The sequence below is a fragment of the Pipistrellus kuhlii genome, unplaced genomic scaffold (assembly GCF_014108245.1).
Source record: "Pipistrellus kuhlii isolate mPipKuh1 unplaced genomic scaffold, mPipKuh1.p scaffold_m20_p_25, whole genome shotgun sequence".
Taxonomy (NCBI): Eukaryota; Metazoa; Chordata; class Mammalia; order Chiroptera; family Vespertilionidae; genus Pipistrellus; species Pipistrellus kuhlii.
The window spans coordinates 10411968-10428646 of record NW_023425524.1 but is presented as its reverse complement, the minus strand read 5'-3'; the positions used below and the strand labels follow the sequence as shown (position 1 = coordinate 10428646).

At 44.0% G+C, this 16679-nt stretch overlaps 1 long non-coding RNA gene and 1 gene segment (V, D, J or C); both read right to left on the bottom strand.

Moving 5' to 3' along the window:
- Window positions 1–328: 328 nt before the first annotated feature.
- The window catches only part of LOC118727606, a 28929-nt gene continuing 12578 nt past the window's right edge, over window positions 329–16679 (bottom strand). The window contains 1 exon segment of the V gene segment in view: window positions 329–900. Coding sequence covers window positions 329–900 — 572 coding nt within the window.
- LOC118727738 lies at window positions 2794–11311 on the bottom strand. Its single transcript, XR_004990646.2, has 3 exons — window positions 11298–11311; window positions 3983–3988; window positions 2794–2954 (listed from the first exon to the last, which is right to left on the bottom strand). It is a non-coding gene; the product is annotated as an uncharacterized LOC118727738 (long non-coding RNA).

Genomic DNA, 16679 nt, shown 5'->3' with positions numbered 1-16679 from the left:
TTGACTGGAATCGAACCCGGGACCTTTCAGTCCGCAGACCGATGCTCTACCACTGAGCCAAACCGGTTTTGGCTGGTGTCAACTCTTCTTGGTGCTATGACCATAATGACAATAGAATGAGTGTCACCACTCGGGGGAAGAGGGCCTTTCTTATTTTGCTTTGGGTTCACATACTTATGTCCGCTGTCCAGCATTTAGGTGAGCTGCACTGCTGTGTCCGCAGAGTTTCTTGTTAGATTTAGGTGTTGTAGGTTACAGGATTTGGTGATTAATAGTCATTTAGCACAAGTGTGTCTGAGATTCTCTGCCATATGTCCCCGTGAGAAAGTTATCTGTTTACAACAGATGTTTCTATCTCAGAGACTTCACAAGTACATACAGAGTTAAGAATCCAGAGATTCCTGGATTTTCCCTGATGGAAACTGTGACATGAAGAGGAAACCACACAGGAAACCAGCCCAAACCTCCAATTGCACGTGCTGTTGGGATAGTCCTTGTGTTCAGGGTCCCTGAGCATCCCCTGGTGGACACAGCATTTTCTGCAGGGAGGTTTGTGTCTGGGCTCACACTGAATTACCCTCACTGTGTGTGTGTCTCTTACACAGTAATACACAGCAGTGTCCTGGGATTTCAAGCTGTTCATTTGCAGATACAGCATGTTCTTGGCATTGTCTTTGGAGATGGTGAATCGGCCCTTCACAGAGTCAGCGTAGTATGTGCTACTTCCATCCTCATTAATGTGTGAGACCCACTCCAGCCCCTTCCCTGGAGCCTGGCGGACCCAGTTCATCCTGTAGCTACTAAATGTGAATCCAGAGGCCGCACATCTGAGTCTTAGAGACCCTCCAGGTGGCACCAAGCCTCCCCCAGACTCCTCCAGTTGCACCTCACACTGGACACCTGCAAACACAGAGATAACCTGGTCAGGAAACTCTCACACATTAACTGTATCTCTCACTCATATCCACTCACATACTCAGTGACTCTTCTTCTCCATAAATTAACTCTTAAAAGAGCCGCAAGAAAAATCCAGCTGAGCCCAAACCCCATGGTGAGTGGTCTGTGCTCAGTCCTGATCAGGGAATGGGGGGAAGGGCTTCTGTCTCAGAGCTGAAGGGTCAGGGCTGGGCTGGTCTTTATGAGCAGAGGGGATCCAATTTGCATGTCTGCCTGCTATATAGGGAGCTCTGGGTTTTGACACTGACATAGGATATGTCCTGAGTGTGACATGTCTAAATATACTGTCTGTTAACGATTACTTCCCATATATTGGCCTGTGCCCTCACCAATAGACTCAAATGCTCTAGGAGAACCATACAAGTACTTGGGAAAGAACATTTTTCATAAAAAGAAAGATAGTGGAAACTGGTTTGGCTCAGTGGATAGAGCGTCAGTCTGTGGACGGAAAGGTCCCAGGTTTGATTCCGGTCAAGAGCATGTACATTGGTTGCAGGCACATCCATGGTAGGGGGTTTGCAGGAGGCAGCTGGTCGATGTTTCTCTCTCATTCATGTTTCTATCTCTCTACCCCTCTTCCTTCCTCTCTGTAAAAAATCAATAAAATATATTTTTAAAAAGAAAGATTAAATTGTGTAAATGAGAGATGCCTTTTATAGTAACTAGTAATAACCCAGATAAATCAACCCTCACAACCCAAGAAAAAAGTAAAATTGCAGGAGAACCATGTTCAGAAGACAGAAAGTTTCATCTGACATCATTTCCTCTATAAAGTGATCAGAGGATAAAGGAAGACCAGAGTGTGAGCCCAGAGACAGTGAACCAACTGCTGTGGAAGAGAGGAATGTTTGTGTGGGTCACTGGGAACCAGAAGTAGAGACACAGAGCTCCCAGATCCTCTTCCTTCAGGGGAGTTTGGTGGTGGACTTGTAACAGTTGCACTGCCTCCTTTGTGGTGTTTATTCCCTAGTCTCTGTTGTAGATCAAGTTTCATACATTGGGATACAGAAGAAAATAATCATGATCAGGAGGTGTGTTTAGGTGAAGCTGTTGGTAAAGATCAGAGAGGAATTATGTTTAAATTTTGGACATTTGATTATGGAAAATTTTGTTTCAAATCACTGATATGAAATAACAGATATAAATAAAATCATTTTTTCTGTCCATTGATTACAGAATGAATAAATCATTCAGATAACCTCCCATTCCTGGAGCTGATGTATCTAATTTCTTAGAATACTGGTCAGTATTGGCTATTCTGCCTTGTATTCATTATCCTGGTCTGTGTCCATGAAAGCATGTGACATAGTTCTAACCTGGGAGCAGAAAAGCATGATGGGCTTTCCTGCTTCATCAGTAGCTCATTTCAGAAGCACCATTTGCTTCTTCTCAAGTTCCTACTCAAGTTTACATGTAGTCCTTGGCAGTGCCTTCACTGTGTCCATTAATGATGGACATCCTCTTTAACCTGAAGTCCCTTCACTGGATGGACCATGGGCCCAGGATATGAGTTACCATGGATGGGAATTCATCAAATCTGAGCAGACGTATCTGTAGAATTTTCCATTTATTGTGTTGTGATTTCTTCATTGTTTACCCAGTTCAATGTGTCTCCTTTTTTACTGAAATAGCAACACATAATATCACAGAGAAGTTTGTGTCTGGTCTCACAATGACTTCCCTTCACTGTGTCTCTAGCACAGTAATGCATGTCTGTGTCTTTGGTGGTCACAGAGATTAGCTGCAGGGAGAATTAGTTCTTGGACACGTCATTGGAGGTGGGGATTTGACTTTTCATGGAGAGACTGTTGTAAGTGTCTCCATCATAATACTTGCACCCCATTCACTCAGTCTCCTTACCTTGGGGCTGGCAGATCCAGCTCCAGCAGTAATTACTGGCGATGGAGTAACCAGACACAGTGCAGGTGAGGGAGAGGGTCTGCGAGGGCTTCACCAGTCCCGGGCCTGACTCCTGCAGCTGCACCTGGGACAGGACACTTGGGGACAAGGAGCATCAGTCTTCAGTCACCTGCACTCACAGCCATCCCATGACCCCGGTCTGACCTGTGAGACCTTCACCTTGGGGGGGCTATCACCAGGCATAAGAGAAGACCCAACAGTCTCTTCTTCTAGACTACAGCTCTGCCTTCCCACAGACCTCAGCCCTGTGTGAGGAGAGAGCTGTGAGGCTGCACAGCCCACTAGAGGATTTACCCTGGAGCTTGAACAAAAATTTGCATGTGGGGCAGCACTTTTCTTATAAGTCTAGGGATTGAAGTTAGTCTGCCCTTGTCATTCTGAGGATCCTCTTTGGGTATCTCTTCCCTTAATCTCACTCAGCATGTAAGTCAAGGACAGGGGAATAGCTGGATCATGAAACACATTGGAATTAGGTCAAAATATGGCCTAAACTTTCTAAGCATAAGAAGAAATGGTGGACTAGATGAGTATGTTTCACTTTTAATTTTTCATGCATGTTTAAAATAGAATTAAATTGAATTATAATTTGTTCAAAAATTTATGAATGTCACCTCTCTTAGTGTGTCCATAAGTTTCAAATTTTATATTATAACTAGAAGCCTAGTGCACACAATTTGTGCATGGATGAGGGGTGTCCCTCAGCTCAGCCTGCACACTCTCCAATCTGGGACCTCTCAAGGGATGTCTGACTACTCATTTAGGCCCAATCCCACTGGCATCCCTCTCACAATCCAGGAATGCTGACTCCCAACTGCATGCCTGCCTGCCTTCCTGATTGACCCTAACCCCTTCTGCCTGCCAGCCTGATTACCCCCTAACCACTCTCTTGCCAGCTTAATTTATGCCTAACTGCTCCCCTGCCAGCCTATTTGCCTCTAACTGCCCTTCCCTGCAGGCCTAGTCAACTCTAACTGCCCTCCCCTGCAGGCCTGGTCCCACCCATCTGCACTCCCCTACAAGCCTGATCCCTCCCCCTCCAACTGCACTCCCCTGCAGGCCTGGGCTGCCTCCCTCACCTGCCCTCCCCTTCAGGCTTGATTGTGACCAACTGCTCTCCCTTTCAGGCCTGGTCCCTCCCAACTGCTCTCCCCTGCAGGCCATCTTGTGGTGGCCATCTTGTGTCCACATGGGGACAGGATCTTTGACCACATGGGGGCAGCCATGTTGTGTGTTGGAGTGATGGTCAATCTGTACATAAGTCTTTTATTAGATAAGATAGAGGCCTGGTGCATGGGTGGGGGGCAGCTGGTTTGCCCTGAAGAGTGTTCTGGATCAGGGTGATGGTTCCCTTGGGGTGTGAGGTGGCTTGGGAGAGGGATCTGTGGTGGTTTGCAGGTGAGCCACCCTGCCCCCCCCTGGGTAACCCCAGCATAGGCTGGAAGTAGTTATCTGGGATTTATGTATCTTCTAAATGATTGAAATCTTGAGTGGAGCCAAACCTCCATGCTTGCTCCATGGTGGCAGCCATTTCTGTTGGGATTTATGTATCTTCTATAATTGAAAATTTGTAGCTTTAAGAGGAGGCCAAGGCATGACAGGACTTCAAAAACCTAGCTTTCTCTATTGCCAGTGGCAACCCAAGCCTCCTGTTCTTTCCAGCTCCATGGATGCCACCATTTCTGTTTAGATTTATGTATCTTCTATCATTGAAACTTTGTAGCCTTGAGTAGAGGCCTAGGCCAGCAAGGGCAGGCAGAAAGCTTGGCTTCCTCCATTTCCAGGGAAATCCAAGCCTCCCTCCTGCTCTCTGTGGCCATAGCCATCTTGGTTGGGCTTACTTGCATATTCATTCCTGATTGGCCTGTAGGCATGGCTTGTGGGCATATTTGGTGGGTGTAGTGGAGGTGTGGTCAATTTGCATATTACTCTTTTATTAGCTAGGATTTCAAACAAATGATTTCTACTATCTTGCAAAATATTAAAAGTTATAAACATCCACTATCAATATCTTATATATTAATTTATGATGTTATTTTGACCTGTGAAACTACCTCCCAAACACAGGTAAATAGGACATTCTTGATATTGGAAATTTTGTGACTTTGTATACAAACTCTTCCATATTTATGAAAGAGAACCCAAACTAGTTACATCAGAAATAATCATAGTTTTAAATGAAGAAAAGACAAGAAATAAAAGCAGTGATCATGCAGGTGTACAACTCAGAATCATTCATATGTTGAAATGATGATGGAAGCAGATTGACCTATTTTCTCAATCTAGAATTATCAGTGTTGCCAGGGTTCAGAGGGAGCTGAGTAAGAGAATTCTTACTATATAATTTATCACAGGAAATTACATTTCAACACTGAGAGGATTCACTCATCCCAGCCTCCCTATACACTTCCCTTGTGAAATCTCTGTGGTTACAGCATGCGGGGTTCTCCTACATAATGTAATATGACCTTAATGTGTAATTTATTAATTCTTCCATCAGACATATGATTTGCCAATGTGACATCTGATAAGGGTTTAATCTCCAAAATTTATAGGGAACTCATAAAACTTAATAAAAGGTAGATGAACAATCTAGTTTTTTTTTAAAGGCAAAGGACCTAAATAAATACTTTTTCAAAAGTGGACATACAGAAGGCCAAGAGATACATGAAAAATGCTCAAAGTCACTAATTTTAGAGAGATGTAAATCAAAACATCAATGAGGTACCATCTCGCACATGTCAGAATGGAAATACAATTTTTATGTGTATGTTTGCATTTTCATTTGTGCAATGGAATATTTGATGGGGAAAATGTCTTTAATTTTAACCAAGGTTAATTTAACAATATTTTTGATGATTCCTGTTTTGTGTGATTTTTACAAAGAACTTCCAAAAAAAAAAAATGCTGGGCCTCCACTGTCCATGTGGATGGGCTACAGCAGCCACAGGGACTGGAGCAGGTTCTGGTACCAGAGGGGAGTGCTGCTGGGAAACTACCCATCAATGTGGATGTGACTGTGGGACTGGGGGAAGGGAGGAAGCTGGACTTGATTTGAGTCACATGATAGAAACGTGTCTGATGTTTATGGACAGAGAGTTACTGGTCATATGGACTTTATCCCTCCTCCAGTAAAGGCCCCGTAGGAAGTGCAAGGAATGATAGAGAGAGCTTATATCATTATAGGAAATACCAGAATAATTATGAGCAGTGTCTTTTGAAATAGAAACCTTAAAGATTATGCAGGCAGGGGTTAAGAGTAATATGGAAAGCGTTCTTGCAAACAGGTGGGAAGTTGATTCCTGTTTCCTACAGGCACATTCTCACAGTTCTCTGTCCTAAAAGGTACTTCTCACATGCATGGGTCTGTACTTGGATCGCTTTGGGGACATTACCCACATGGTCACACCATGAATTACCTAAGCTGAATAATTCATTGGCTCTCATTTATGAAATCCCTCAACATTACATGGAAGAGTGTATACCCCTTACTGGAGAAGCCATGGAGATAGTGTGTCAATATGAGGAGCCTTCATTTATTTAGACCAGACCTCTATTTCTGTCCATAATCATCATCACCATCACCATCATCATCATCACCATCATCATCATCACTATCAATTGCTTACTTATAATCATTTTCATATTTTGTAGATATGGTGGTTATCCACACACATTGTCTTTTTATCAAATAATAAAAGCAAGAAATTTCTCTTTAGATGTCATTGGAAATTGAAACCACAATGGACACACGTAAAAGTTGATACAAGGCCTTCCAACCAGCTTATGATTTTAAATAGAGGAGATATCCCTTTTAGGACAATGGACCAGGACCAGGACCCTTGTTCAATTCTATGGTCATAAGAACCCTCATCACCACAACCACCATTTTCACCATCATTTTGTTATTTATCATCACTTCTCTCATTTTTTTATAGAAGTTGTTTTTGTACCCACATAATGACCTGTTTTCTCAATATTTGCTTAATTTTTGTAATTGTTGAGTAAAATAGGTAGCCATATTTTACTTTATTTTTTATTTATTTTTTAATACATTTTATTGATTTTTTACAGAGAGGAAGAGAGAGGGATAGAGAGTTAGGAACATCGATGAGAGAGAAACATGCCCTTGACCGGAATAGAACCCAGGACCCTCCATTCCACAGGCCAATGCTCTATCCACTGAGCCAAACCTGTTTCAGCTTATATTATTTTTTGATTGCTTGTTGGAGACCGGGTGTAAGCTGACATGGTCCTTGCACCTGAAGGGATTAGCAAGGCTGGTCCCCTACCCACACAGTTTTCCCAGACTTGTTTGGATGATGGTTGTCAGTAGAATGAGAGTAACCTTTGTAGAATGAGAGCAACCTTTCATGGCTTACTAAGAAGTCTGTAACTATTTACTGAGATTTGCTGTACTGAGAATCTGCCTGATTTGCTGTACTGAGAATTTGTCTTTCTGCTCTGTCTCTCCCTTAGAGATTAAGAACAAAGAATACATTCCTCTTGACAAATCTCCTGTTCAGTATTTTGTGTATAAAAGGCATTATGCAGTTGGTTCTCCTCTCCAAATGCCAGTAAGAGGTTGAATCTACCTAAAGCCTGGAAGAAGAATTTCTTCTCCTCCACCATCACCGAGACAAAATAAAAACCCTCAGTCAGTCTGCTTTCCTGGCTCCATCAAAACAGGTGTGATTTTCTGAAAGGCCTTTTCTGTGATTCCCAGAGATTTCAACTATGTGATTAATCAACATCCCATACTCCTTGGTATGCGTTTTCATTATCACTCTGGTTATCTATAACAAACTACCATGGTTCCCTCTGGGTCTGCCTGGTGTCACCCATTCTTGGTGCTATAAGCATGATGAGAAGGCAATGACCTTCCCTACCCACTTCTTTATTCTCTAGCTTTGAATTCATAGGATTCTGTTGCCCACTGTCTAGAACACTTATTGTGTTGCTGGTTGGCTGGGACCCTGAGCTGTGTGAAGCTGAGCTATTGAGTCAGGAGAGACTCTTGTTAGATTTAGCTGATGTAGGTTAGAAATTTGATGATTTGTCATTTGGGCTCAAGAGTCTCTGAAAGACACTCTCTAACTGCTGTCTCCATGGTGACGTTGTCTCTATTCACAGTAGAATTTCTAACTCAGAGACATCAGATGGAAGAGTAAAGTCAGGAATCCAGAGGTTCCCTGAGGGAAACTGTGACATGAAGAGGAAATCACACAATAAACCAGCCCTATCCAGCCCAACTGCACCTGCTGCTGGCATGGCCCTTCTGTTCAGGGACCCTGAGCATCCCCTGGTGGTCACAGCCTCTCCTGCAGGGAGTTTTGTGTTTGGGCTCACACTGCCCATAACAGTCTGATGTACAGAAATTCATGGCCATTTCCTTGGCTCTCTGGCTGTTACTTTGCAAATACAGCGAGTTCTTGATATTGTCTCTGGAGATGATGAATCTTCCATTCACAGAGTCTACATAGTATGTGCTCTCACCATTAGCAGCAATATCACAAATCCACTCCAGCCCCTTCCCTGAAGTCTTGAACTCCTGTGGACTCAGTTCATGTAGAAGTTCCTGGAGGTGAATCCAGAGGCTGCACAGGAGAGTATCAGAGACCCCCCAGGCTTCCCCAAGCCTCCTCCAGACTTCACCAGTTGCACCACACACAGGACAAGTGCAAACATGAAGACATCCTGGTCAGGAAACTCTCACACTTCACTGTTTCTCTCACTCATATCCATTCACATTTGCAGTGTATCTTGTTCTCCATAAATTATAGCCTCAAGGAAACCCAGCTGAGCCCAAACCCCATGGTGAGTGTCTGTGTTCAGTCCTGATCAGGGAATGGGAACATCTGAGGATCCTGGGGTTGGACTCCTGTCCCAGAGATACAGGGTCAAGGCTGGACTGGTTTTTGTATGTCCTCCTTCTATAAAGGAAAGTCTGGAATTGAACTCTGAGATAAAATACATGGTTCCAGAGTGAGTGTGATGCATCCAAGTGTGCTGTCTGTGAAGAATTATTTCCCACATCTGGAAATATGCCCTTCCTACCTGCTCCTGGAGACCTGTACAAAGATCCAGGTGAGAAAATTGTTGTACACATAAAAAAGAGAAAATTATAAATGACTTATGGCTTTGACTTTCATCAGTAACAATAACCAATATAAATCAATTATCACAACCCTAGAAAGTACTAAAAGTGCAAAAGGTTCATGTTTAGGAGACAGAAAGTTCCATCCAAACTATTTCCCCTATAAAGTGATCACAAGATAAAATAAGACCAGAGTGTGATCCTGGAGCCAGTGAACCATGTGTTGGGGAGAGATGAGCATCTGTGTGGGTTCCTGTGAATCAGAAGCATGAACTATAGAGACACAGACAGAGCTCCCAGTTCCTATTTCTTCAGGGAGGTTTGGTGCTGGACGTGTAGCAGCTGCACAGCCTCCTTTGTGGTGTTTATTCTCTAGACTCTGTTTTAGAACCAGTTTCATACATTAGGGTGTATAACACTATTAATCATAACCAGGTCTATTTAGGTCAGTGGTTCTCAACCTTCCTAAATGCTGTAACCCTTTAATACAGTTTCTTATGTTATGTTGACCTCAACCATAAAATTATTTTCGTTGCTACCTCATAACTGTAATTTTGCTACTGTTATGAATCATAATGTAAGTATCTGATATGCATGATGTCTTAGGCAACTCCTGTGAAAGGGTCATTCGACCTTCCAAAGGGGTCGAGATCCGCAGGTTGAGAACTGCTGATTTAGGTGGAGTTGTCAGTAATGGTGTAGGAGTACTTAACTTTACATTATGGAAATGTTGTGATTGGAAATCTAATTGTAAGTATAGAAAAAATGTCTTTCTTATTCTTTCCTGTGACCACCGCAATGTATGAGAAACACCTGATAATGAGACCCCAAAAACGTTATATTTTCCAGTCCAAATAGCCCCTCTGTTCAATCCAAGGGAGAAGATAGATATTCTCAACAAGGGTCTATTGTTTCATTTCCCTCCTCCCTGCTGTTTTCAGGGATACTTCACTCCAGTGAGTTATTTTTTTTTTTCTGATTTAGACTCTTTAAATTTTCTTTTCTTTTTAATTATTCTGACAAGGACCTCTTGTTTTGAGGAATAGAAGCAGTCACAGGGGAGCCCTTGTCTTGGTCCTGATGTAAGAAGAAAAACTTTGACATTTTCACTGTGTGGCGTGATGTCAGTTGGCTTTTCAAATGTGACCTTTAGTACACTGAGGTCCATCACTTCTTCACCTAGTCTGCTAAGGATTTTAATTCTGAAGCAATTTTTAATATTAAAAACTTCATTCTATTTCTATTTATATGATGTATATTTTATCCTTCATTGTGTGTATGAGGTGTATCACAGCTGCTGGTTTACATACGTTGAACCATACTTGCATGCAAGGATGATATATCTTTTTAGATCCTGCAAAATGATCCTTTCAGTGTAGCATTAAGTTTCCTAGTATACTGTTGAGGTTTTTGCATGTATGTTCAGCAGGGATATTGACCTGTCATTTTTGTATGCCTTACTTGACTTTTATATGAGATTAATGGTCACTTCAATAAATACGTGCTCAATTTCTGTAATGCTTGGAAGAGTTCAAGAAGAGTTAATTTTAAAATTATCAATTCTTATTTGAAATTCTGGTAGAATTTACCATTGAGTCTATTTGGTTTTTGGCTTTCATTTGATGGAAAATTTCCACTATTATCTCTTTTTCTTTTTTAATTTTGTAGCAATCTAGCAAAGTTTGGATCAAATTTCTAATTTGAGCTCCAAATAAGTGGGCTGAGAAATACAACTGTTGAATTCTATATGGTGTGGTTAATGTTGAAATAATAGTTGTCTGCAGACCACATATTTATGCCATATGGAATCCAAGAGAATGAAATATAACCACATTTTCTTTCATAGGATTTATAAAGTACAGTGTGTAATGAAATGAGTGGTTTTATATCACTGCACATGTGTGAATGCATGTCTTTTCCAGAATTAAAATATGCTACTTTGTGAATGCGTGAATGTGTATTGTGACAGTGTGTATGACTGCATGTGTGTGTTTGTGTGTGTGTGTTTGTGTGTGTGTGTTTGTGTGTGTGTGTGTGTGTGTGTGTGTGTGTGTGTGTGACTGTTTGTGATTCTGTGTTACCTGAGCAAATAGCAAGAGAATGGTGTGGATGCAGGGGTTCCCTGGATACTTCTCATCTTCCAACATGCTCCTGACACACATCTCACCACAGTGAAGCTATTGTAGAACACCTTGGATCCAGGAGGGAAGGTGGAGGAGGAGTTCAATCATGCACATCCCAGCACTCAGGGTCACCTGTCCCCACTGTGAGGCTAGCACAGCTTCCTCGTGTGGAAGGATGTGGGGGTTCCTTGTATTTGGTGCACTGAGCTGACAGCTCTTCTGGGGTCAATGTGAACTCAGAGAGGATGGGTGAGGTCCCTGAGACCTGACTGCACTCAGGCCTTTCAGCAGAAGTAGGGCCCTGTGATCTCCCTGCAACCAGAAGGGAGAGAGTACACAGAGTGTCAGACCCAGAGGGAGGCTGTGACCCCTGAGAGATGGATGCAAAGCTGTGCACACAGCCCAACCCCAGCAACCCACCTGTGGGGTTCACACTCATCAGTGAAAAACAGAAGCATAGTGAAAAAAGTCACTTAGAATTTGTGAAGGAGCCTTGGTTAAGGAGAAGCTCCCACACTGCCAGTATGTCACGTGAAAACAATGTCCCTTCTTTCTTTGTTGTATGTGGTGAGAACATAGAAAGAAAATGGTCCCTGGTTACAGTTGAGAACTTGAGAGGAAATCCCTGTGCCCAACAGGAAGCCCCTTCCTCCCCACCTACCTCTGCCCCTGCTCCTGGGGTTGCTCTCTGTGATTTGGGTCCTGAGCACTCCCTGGTATTCTGAGCACCCCCTACAGTCCAGCGCTGATGTCTCCTTCAGAGAAGTTTGTATCTGGGCTCACACTGACTTCCCTTCACTGTGTATGTTTTACAGCAATAGGCCACCGAGCCCTCAGCTTCCAGGCTGTTCAATTGCAGATGCAACATGCCTTTGGTGTTGACCCTGGGAATGGTGAATCGGCCCTTCACAGAGGCGGCATAGTTTGTGGTACTTCCATCAGGATTCATTTGGTGTAACCACTCCAGCCCCTTCCCTAGAGCCTGGTGGATCTTGCTCATCCAGGAGCTACTGAAGGTAAATCCAGAGGTTGCACAGGAGAGTCTCAGAACCCCTACCCCCCTGGGGGGAGGCATCAAGCTTCCCTCAGATCTCACCAGCTGCACTCACACTAGACAAAACACACATCCTGTGAAGGAAACTCTCACACATCCACTATTTCTCTCACTCATGTCCACTCACATACTCAATGTCTCTCATTCTCCATAAATTACCTCTTAAAAGAGCCACAAGGAAAACCCAGCTGGGTCCAAACCTCATGGTGAGTAGTCTGTGTTCAGAGCTGATCTGGGATTGGGAATACCTGGGGATCCCTGGGCTGGGCTTCTGTCCCTGAGTTTCAGGGTCAAGACTGGGCTGGTTTTTATGAGCAGAGGGGACCTTATTTGCATGCCCCCCTATTATATAGGGTGCTCTATAGAATTAGATACAGACATTAGGACATGGTTTTATAGTATAACATGTCCAAGGATGTTTTTTATTCAGAACTAAGGGTCCAGTGCATGAAATTAGTGCACGGTGGAGAGGGGGCGTGTTCCTCAGTCTGGCCTGCACCCTCTCCAATCTGGGACCCCTCAAAGGATGTCCTACTGCCTATTTACATGGATCAGGCCTAAACCAACATTCAGACATCCCTCTCACAATCTGAGACTGTTGGGTCCAGCCGCTCACTTGCCTACCTGTCTGTCTGATTGCCCCTAACCACTTTGCTTGCCGGCCTGCAGGCTTCAAACTGCCCTCTGCCTCCAGCTTGCTTGCCCTCAAATGTGCCCCTGCCAGGCTGACTCCCCCGAATTTCCCTTCCCACTGGCCTGCTCACCCCCAAGTGCCCCCCTGCTGGCCTGCTCAATCTTAACTGTCCCCCCTCACTGTCCTGATCACCTCCAACTGACACCCATTGTTGGCCTCCTCACCCCTAACTAGTGCCCCCCTGCTGGTCTGCTTACCTCCAATGCCCCCTCACCAGCATGATCACCCACAACTGCTATCCCATCAGGGCCTGATCAAACCCTGGTGACCCATACTCCCAACCCTCATTTTTTTCTTTTCTTTTCTTTTTTTTTTCAAGGCCTCCTTGAGTGGAGGCCAGGACTGGCTGGAAACAAGTATCAGGGATTTATTTATCTTCTCTAATTTAAACTTTATAGCCTTGAGTGGAGGCCAGGCCAGGGCGGGTGGAAAGCTTGACTTCCTTCATCTCCAGGGTCAACCCAACCACCTAGTCTCTCTCCAGCTCTCTGGCTGCCACCATCTTGGTTGGGTTAATTTGCATATTCTCTCCTGATTGGCTGGTGGATGTGGCTTGTGGGCATAGCAGAGGTATGGTCAATTTGCATGTTTCTTTTTTATTAGTGTAGATTACTCCACATATCTTTCTCTGTGCCCTCCCCTCTGGACTCATATGCTACAGGAGACCTGTACAAAGAGCCAGGAATAATTTTTTTTTTCATTAAAAAAAGAAAAGGTTTAAAATGAGAGATGCCTTTGACAAGTCACCAGTAAATATAACAAAGAGAAATCAACCCTCATAACCAGAGAAAGAAGTAAAAGTGAAGGAGGTTCTTGTTCATGAGATAGAAGTTTCATCTGACACTATTTTCCTACAAACTGGTCAGAGGATAAGTTAAGATGAGAATGTGAGCCTAGAATCAATAGATTAAATGCTGAGAGAAGAGGAGCATCTGTGTGAGTCCTGGTGAACCAGAAGCGTGAACTAGAGACACAGACAGAGCTCATGTGTTCTATTCCTTCAGGGCAGTTTTGTGCTGGATGTGTAGCAGCTGTACTGCCTCATCTTTCTGGCACCAGGTGTGCCTGTCAGAGGAAAATGTAGGGACAGACGGACCTGTCAGAAGGTAACAGAAACAGGTGGGCCTGTGGGGAAAGGGGGCCTGAGTTTAGCACACAGGGGCCTGGGCTGCGCTGGATCTCTCTTGGTGGGAGGGTTTCCCAGATCCAGGACAAGGAGAATGCTGAGGATGGTCTCCTTGCAGAGAAAGAGGAATAGAAATAGAAAATACAAAGACTTGCAAAGGAGAGACCTCATCACTGCTGACATGTCACCTGCAAACAGACAATGTGCCTTCTCCATTGTTGTTTGTTGTCTGCGGGGAAAATATAAGAAGGAAGAACCATCCCTGGATACAGCTGAGATCTTTAGAGGAAATCCCTGCTCCCAACAGGAAGGCCCTTCTTTCCCCCACCCCCACTTCTGCTCCTGTGACTGCTTTTTGTGCTATGGGCCCCGAGCACCCCTTGGTCTCCCCAGTACCCCCTTCAGCCCAGCCCTACTGTTTCCCTCAGGGAGATTTGTGCCTGGGCTTACACTGACTTTCCCTCATTGTGTGTCCCTTGCAGAGTAATAAACTGCTGTGTCCTCAATGGTCACACACCTCAGCTGCAAGGAGAACTGTTTTCTGACCATGTCAGCAGTGCTGGAAAGCTGGGTGGTACTATGTGCTCCTGAACAGTACCTTATTCACTGTAACCCTTTCCCCAAGGGCTGGCAGATTCAGCTCCAGTAGTAACAGCTGGTGACTCAGCCCCCAGACAAATTGAGGTGAGGAAAAGGGTCTGTGAGGGTTTTACTAGTCCTGGCCCCAACTCCTGCAACTGCACCTGGGACAGGACACCTGGAGATAAGGATCATCAGTTCCTGTCAGTCACCTTCAGTCACAGCCATCCCATGACCCCGGTCTGACCTGTGAGACCCTCATCTTGGGGGGCTGTCACCAGGCCCAGGAGAAGACCTAGCAGTCTCATCTTCTTCTCAACCACAGCTCTGCCTTCCCAGAGACCTCAGCCCTGTGTGAGGAGAGAGCTGTGAGCCTGCACAGCCCAGGAGAGGATGTACCCTGGAGCTTGAGCAGAAATTTGCATGGGGGGTTAGCCCTATTCTTAAAATGTAAGGCCTAATGGTAGGCCACCATGGTCATTCTGGAGCCCCTTTTTGGGCATCTTTTCCCTTGACTTCACCCAGAATGTAAGTCAGAGACAAGGGACCATCTGGGTCATGAGCTACATTGGAATTAGGTCAAATTCCTGAGTCTAAAAAGACATGTAGGAATTGATGAGTAGGTTACACTTTTTACTCTCATTCATCTTTCAAACGGGTGTACAAGGGATTAGCATTTGTTCATATCATTTCTGAATCTCAAAATCTTATTGCATCCAAAATTCCCACATTTTAAATCAAATTTAATAAAAATAATTCATAGCTTTGTAAAAAAATGTAATTACATCCATTTGCAATATCTTATGCCTTAATTTATTATCTTAATTTGATCCAAGAAACTACTTCCCAAGCACAGTAGGTGGCACATTTGTGATTTTTGATGTTAGACATTTTGTGATTGTGTCTACAGCTTCCTGTGCGAACTGGGTATGCTGAAACATCCATCATATATAAAAACTGATGTTTAAATTTTATCCCTGCTCTTTGGCTTCTATAAATGCTTACTTGCTTAAATAATAAGGAAAATAAGACTACTCCCACTTCAGAGAGGCCATTAAACCTTCCCTGGATGAAATTATCAGTGCTGGCACCAGGACAGGTCTTTGGTAGATGTCTCAAGGCCCCAGCACATAGGGGCTCTTTAAGAACTTGCAAAGGAGGTCAGAAACACCCCATATTTGGGAGACAAAGAAGTTAAAAACATATAAATAGGGAAAATTTCTCTATGTTGGGCCCTAGAATTTGAGAGACATTTTCCTCTGGACCTGCACATAATAAATGTAACTCCATCTCTCTAAGTGTTCCTTGGTTCTTCTCCAGTTTTATGTAACAATGCAAACTCATGGACTATGGCAGAGACCCCTAACTAGTTACATCAGAAATAGTCACATCTCTAAGCAAAGGAAAGACAATAAATAAAAGTAATGATCATGTATGTGTACAACTAGGAATCATTCATATGTTGAAATGATAATGGAAGGAGTTTGACCTGTTTTCTCTGTCTAGAGTTATCAGTAATGTTGAGAGGTGAGAGAAGAAAATTCATTCCATAGAATTCTCACAGGAAAGGAAACTTCAACCCTGAGAGGAATCCCTCCCTCCCAGCCACCCTCTGCCCTTCCCCTGGGAAGCCACTGTGATCACTGCAGGGCTCTCTCACAAGCATATAATATCTTTAATGTATTATTTATTAACTAGAGACCCAGTGCATGAAATTCATGCATGGAGGGTAGTTCCTCAGTCCGGCTTGCACCTCTCACAATCCAGGACCTTTCAGGGGATATCCACCTGCCCTTTTAAGCCTGATCCCACATCAGGTCTAAATGGGCAGTTGGACATCCCTGTCACAATCTGGGACCACTGGCTTCTAACTGCTATCCTGCCTGCCTGATCGCCCCTAAACACTCATCTGCCTGCCTGATCACTCCTAACCATCTTTGCCTACCTGCCTCATCACCTCTAACCATAGGTTGCCTTCATTGCCCCTAATCACTTGCCTGCATGCCTCATCTCTTCTAAACACTTGCCTGCCTGCCTTATTGCCCCTGTCTGCTCACTGGGGAGTGGGGCTTGCTGGGGCAAAGGGCCATAGTCGATCTGGTCTCTGGTCATTCTGCCATTTTGGTCACAGG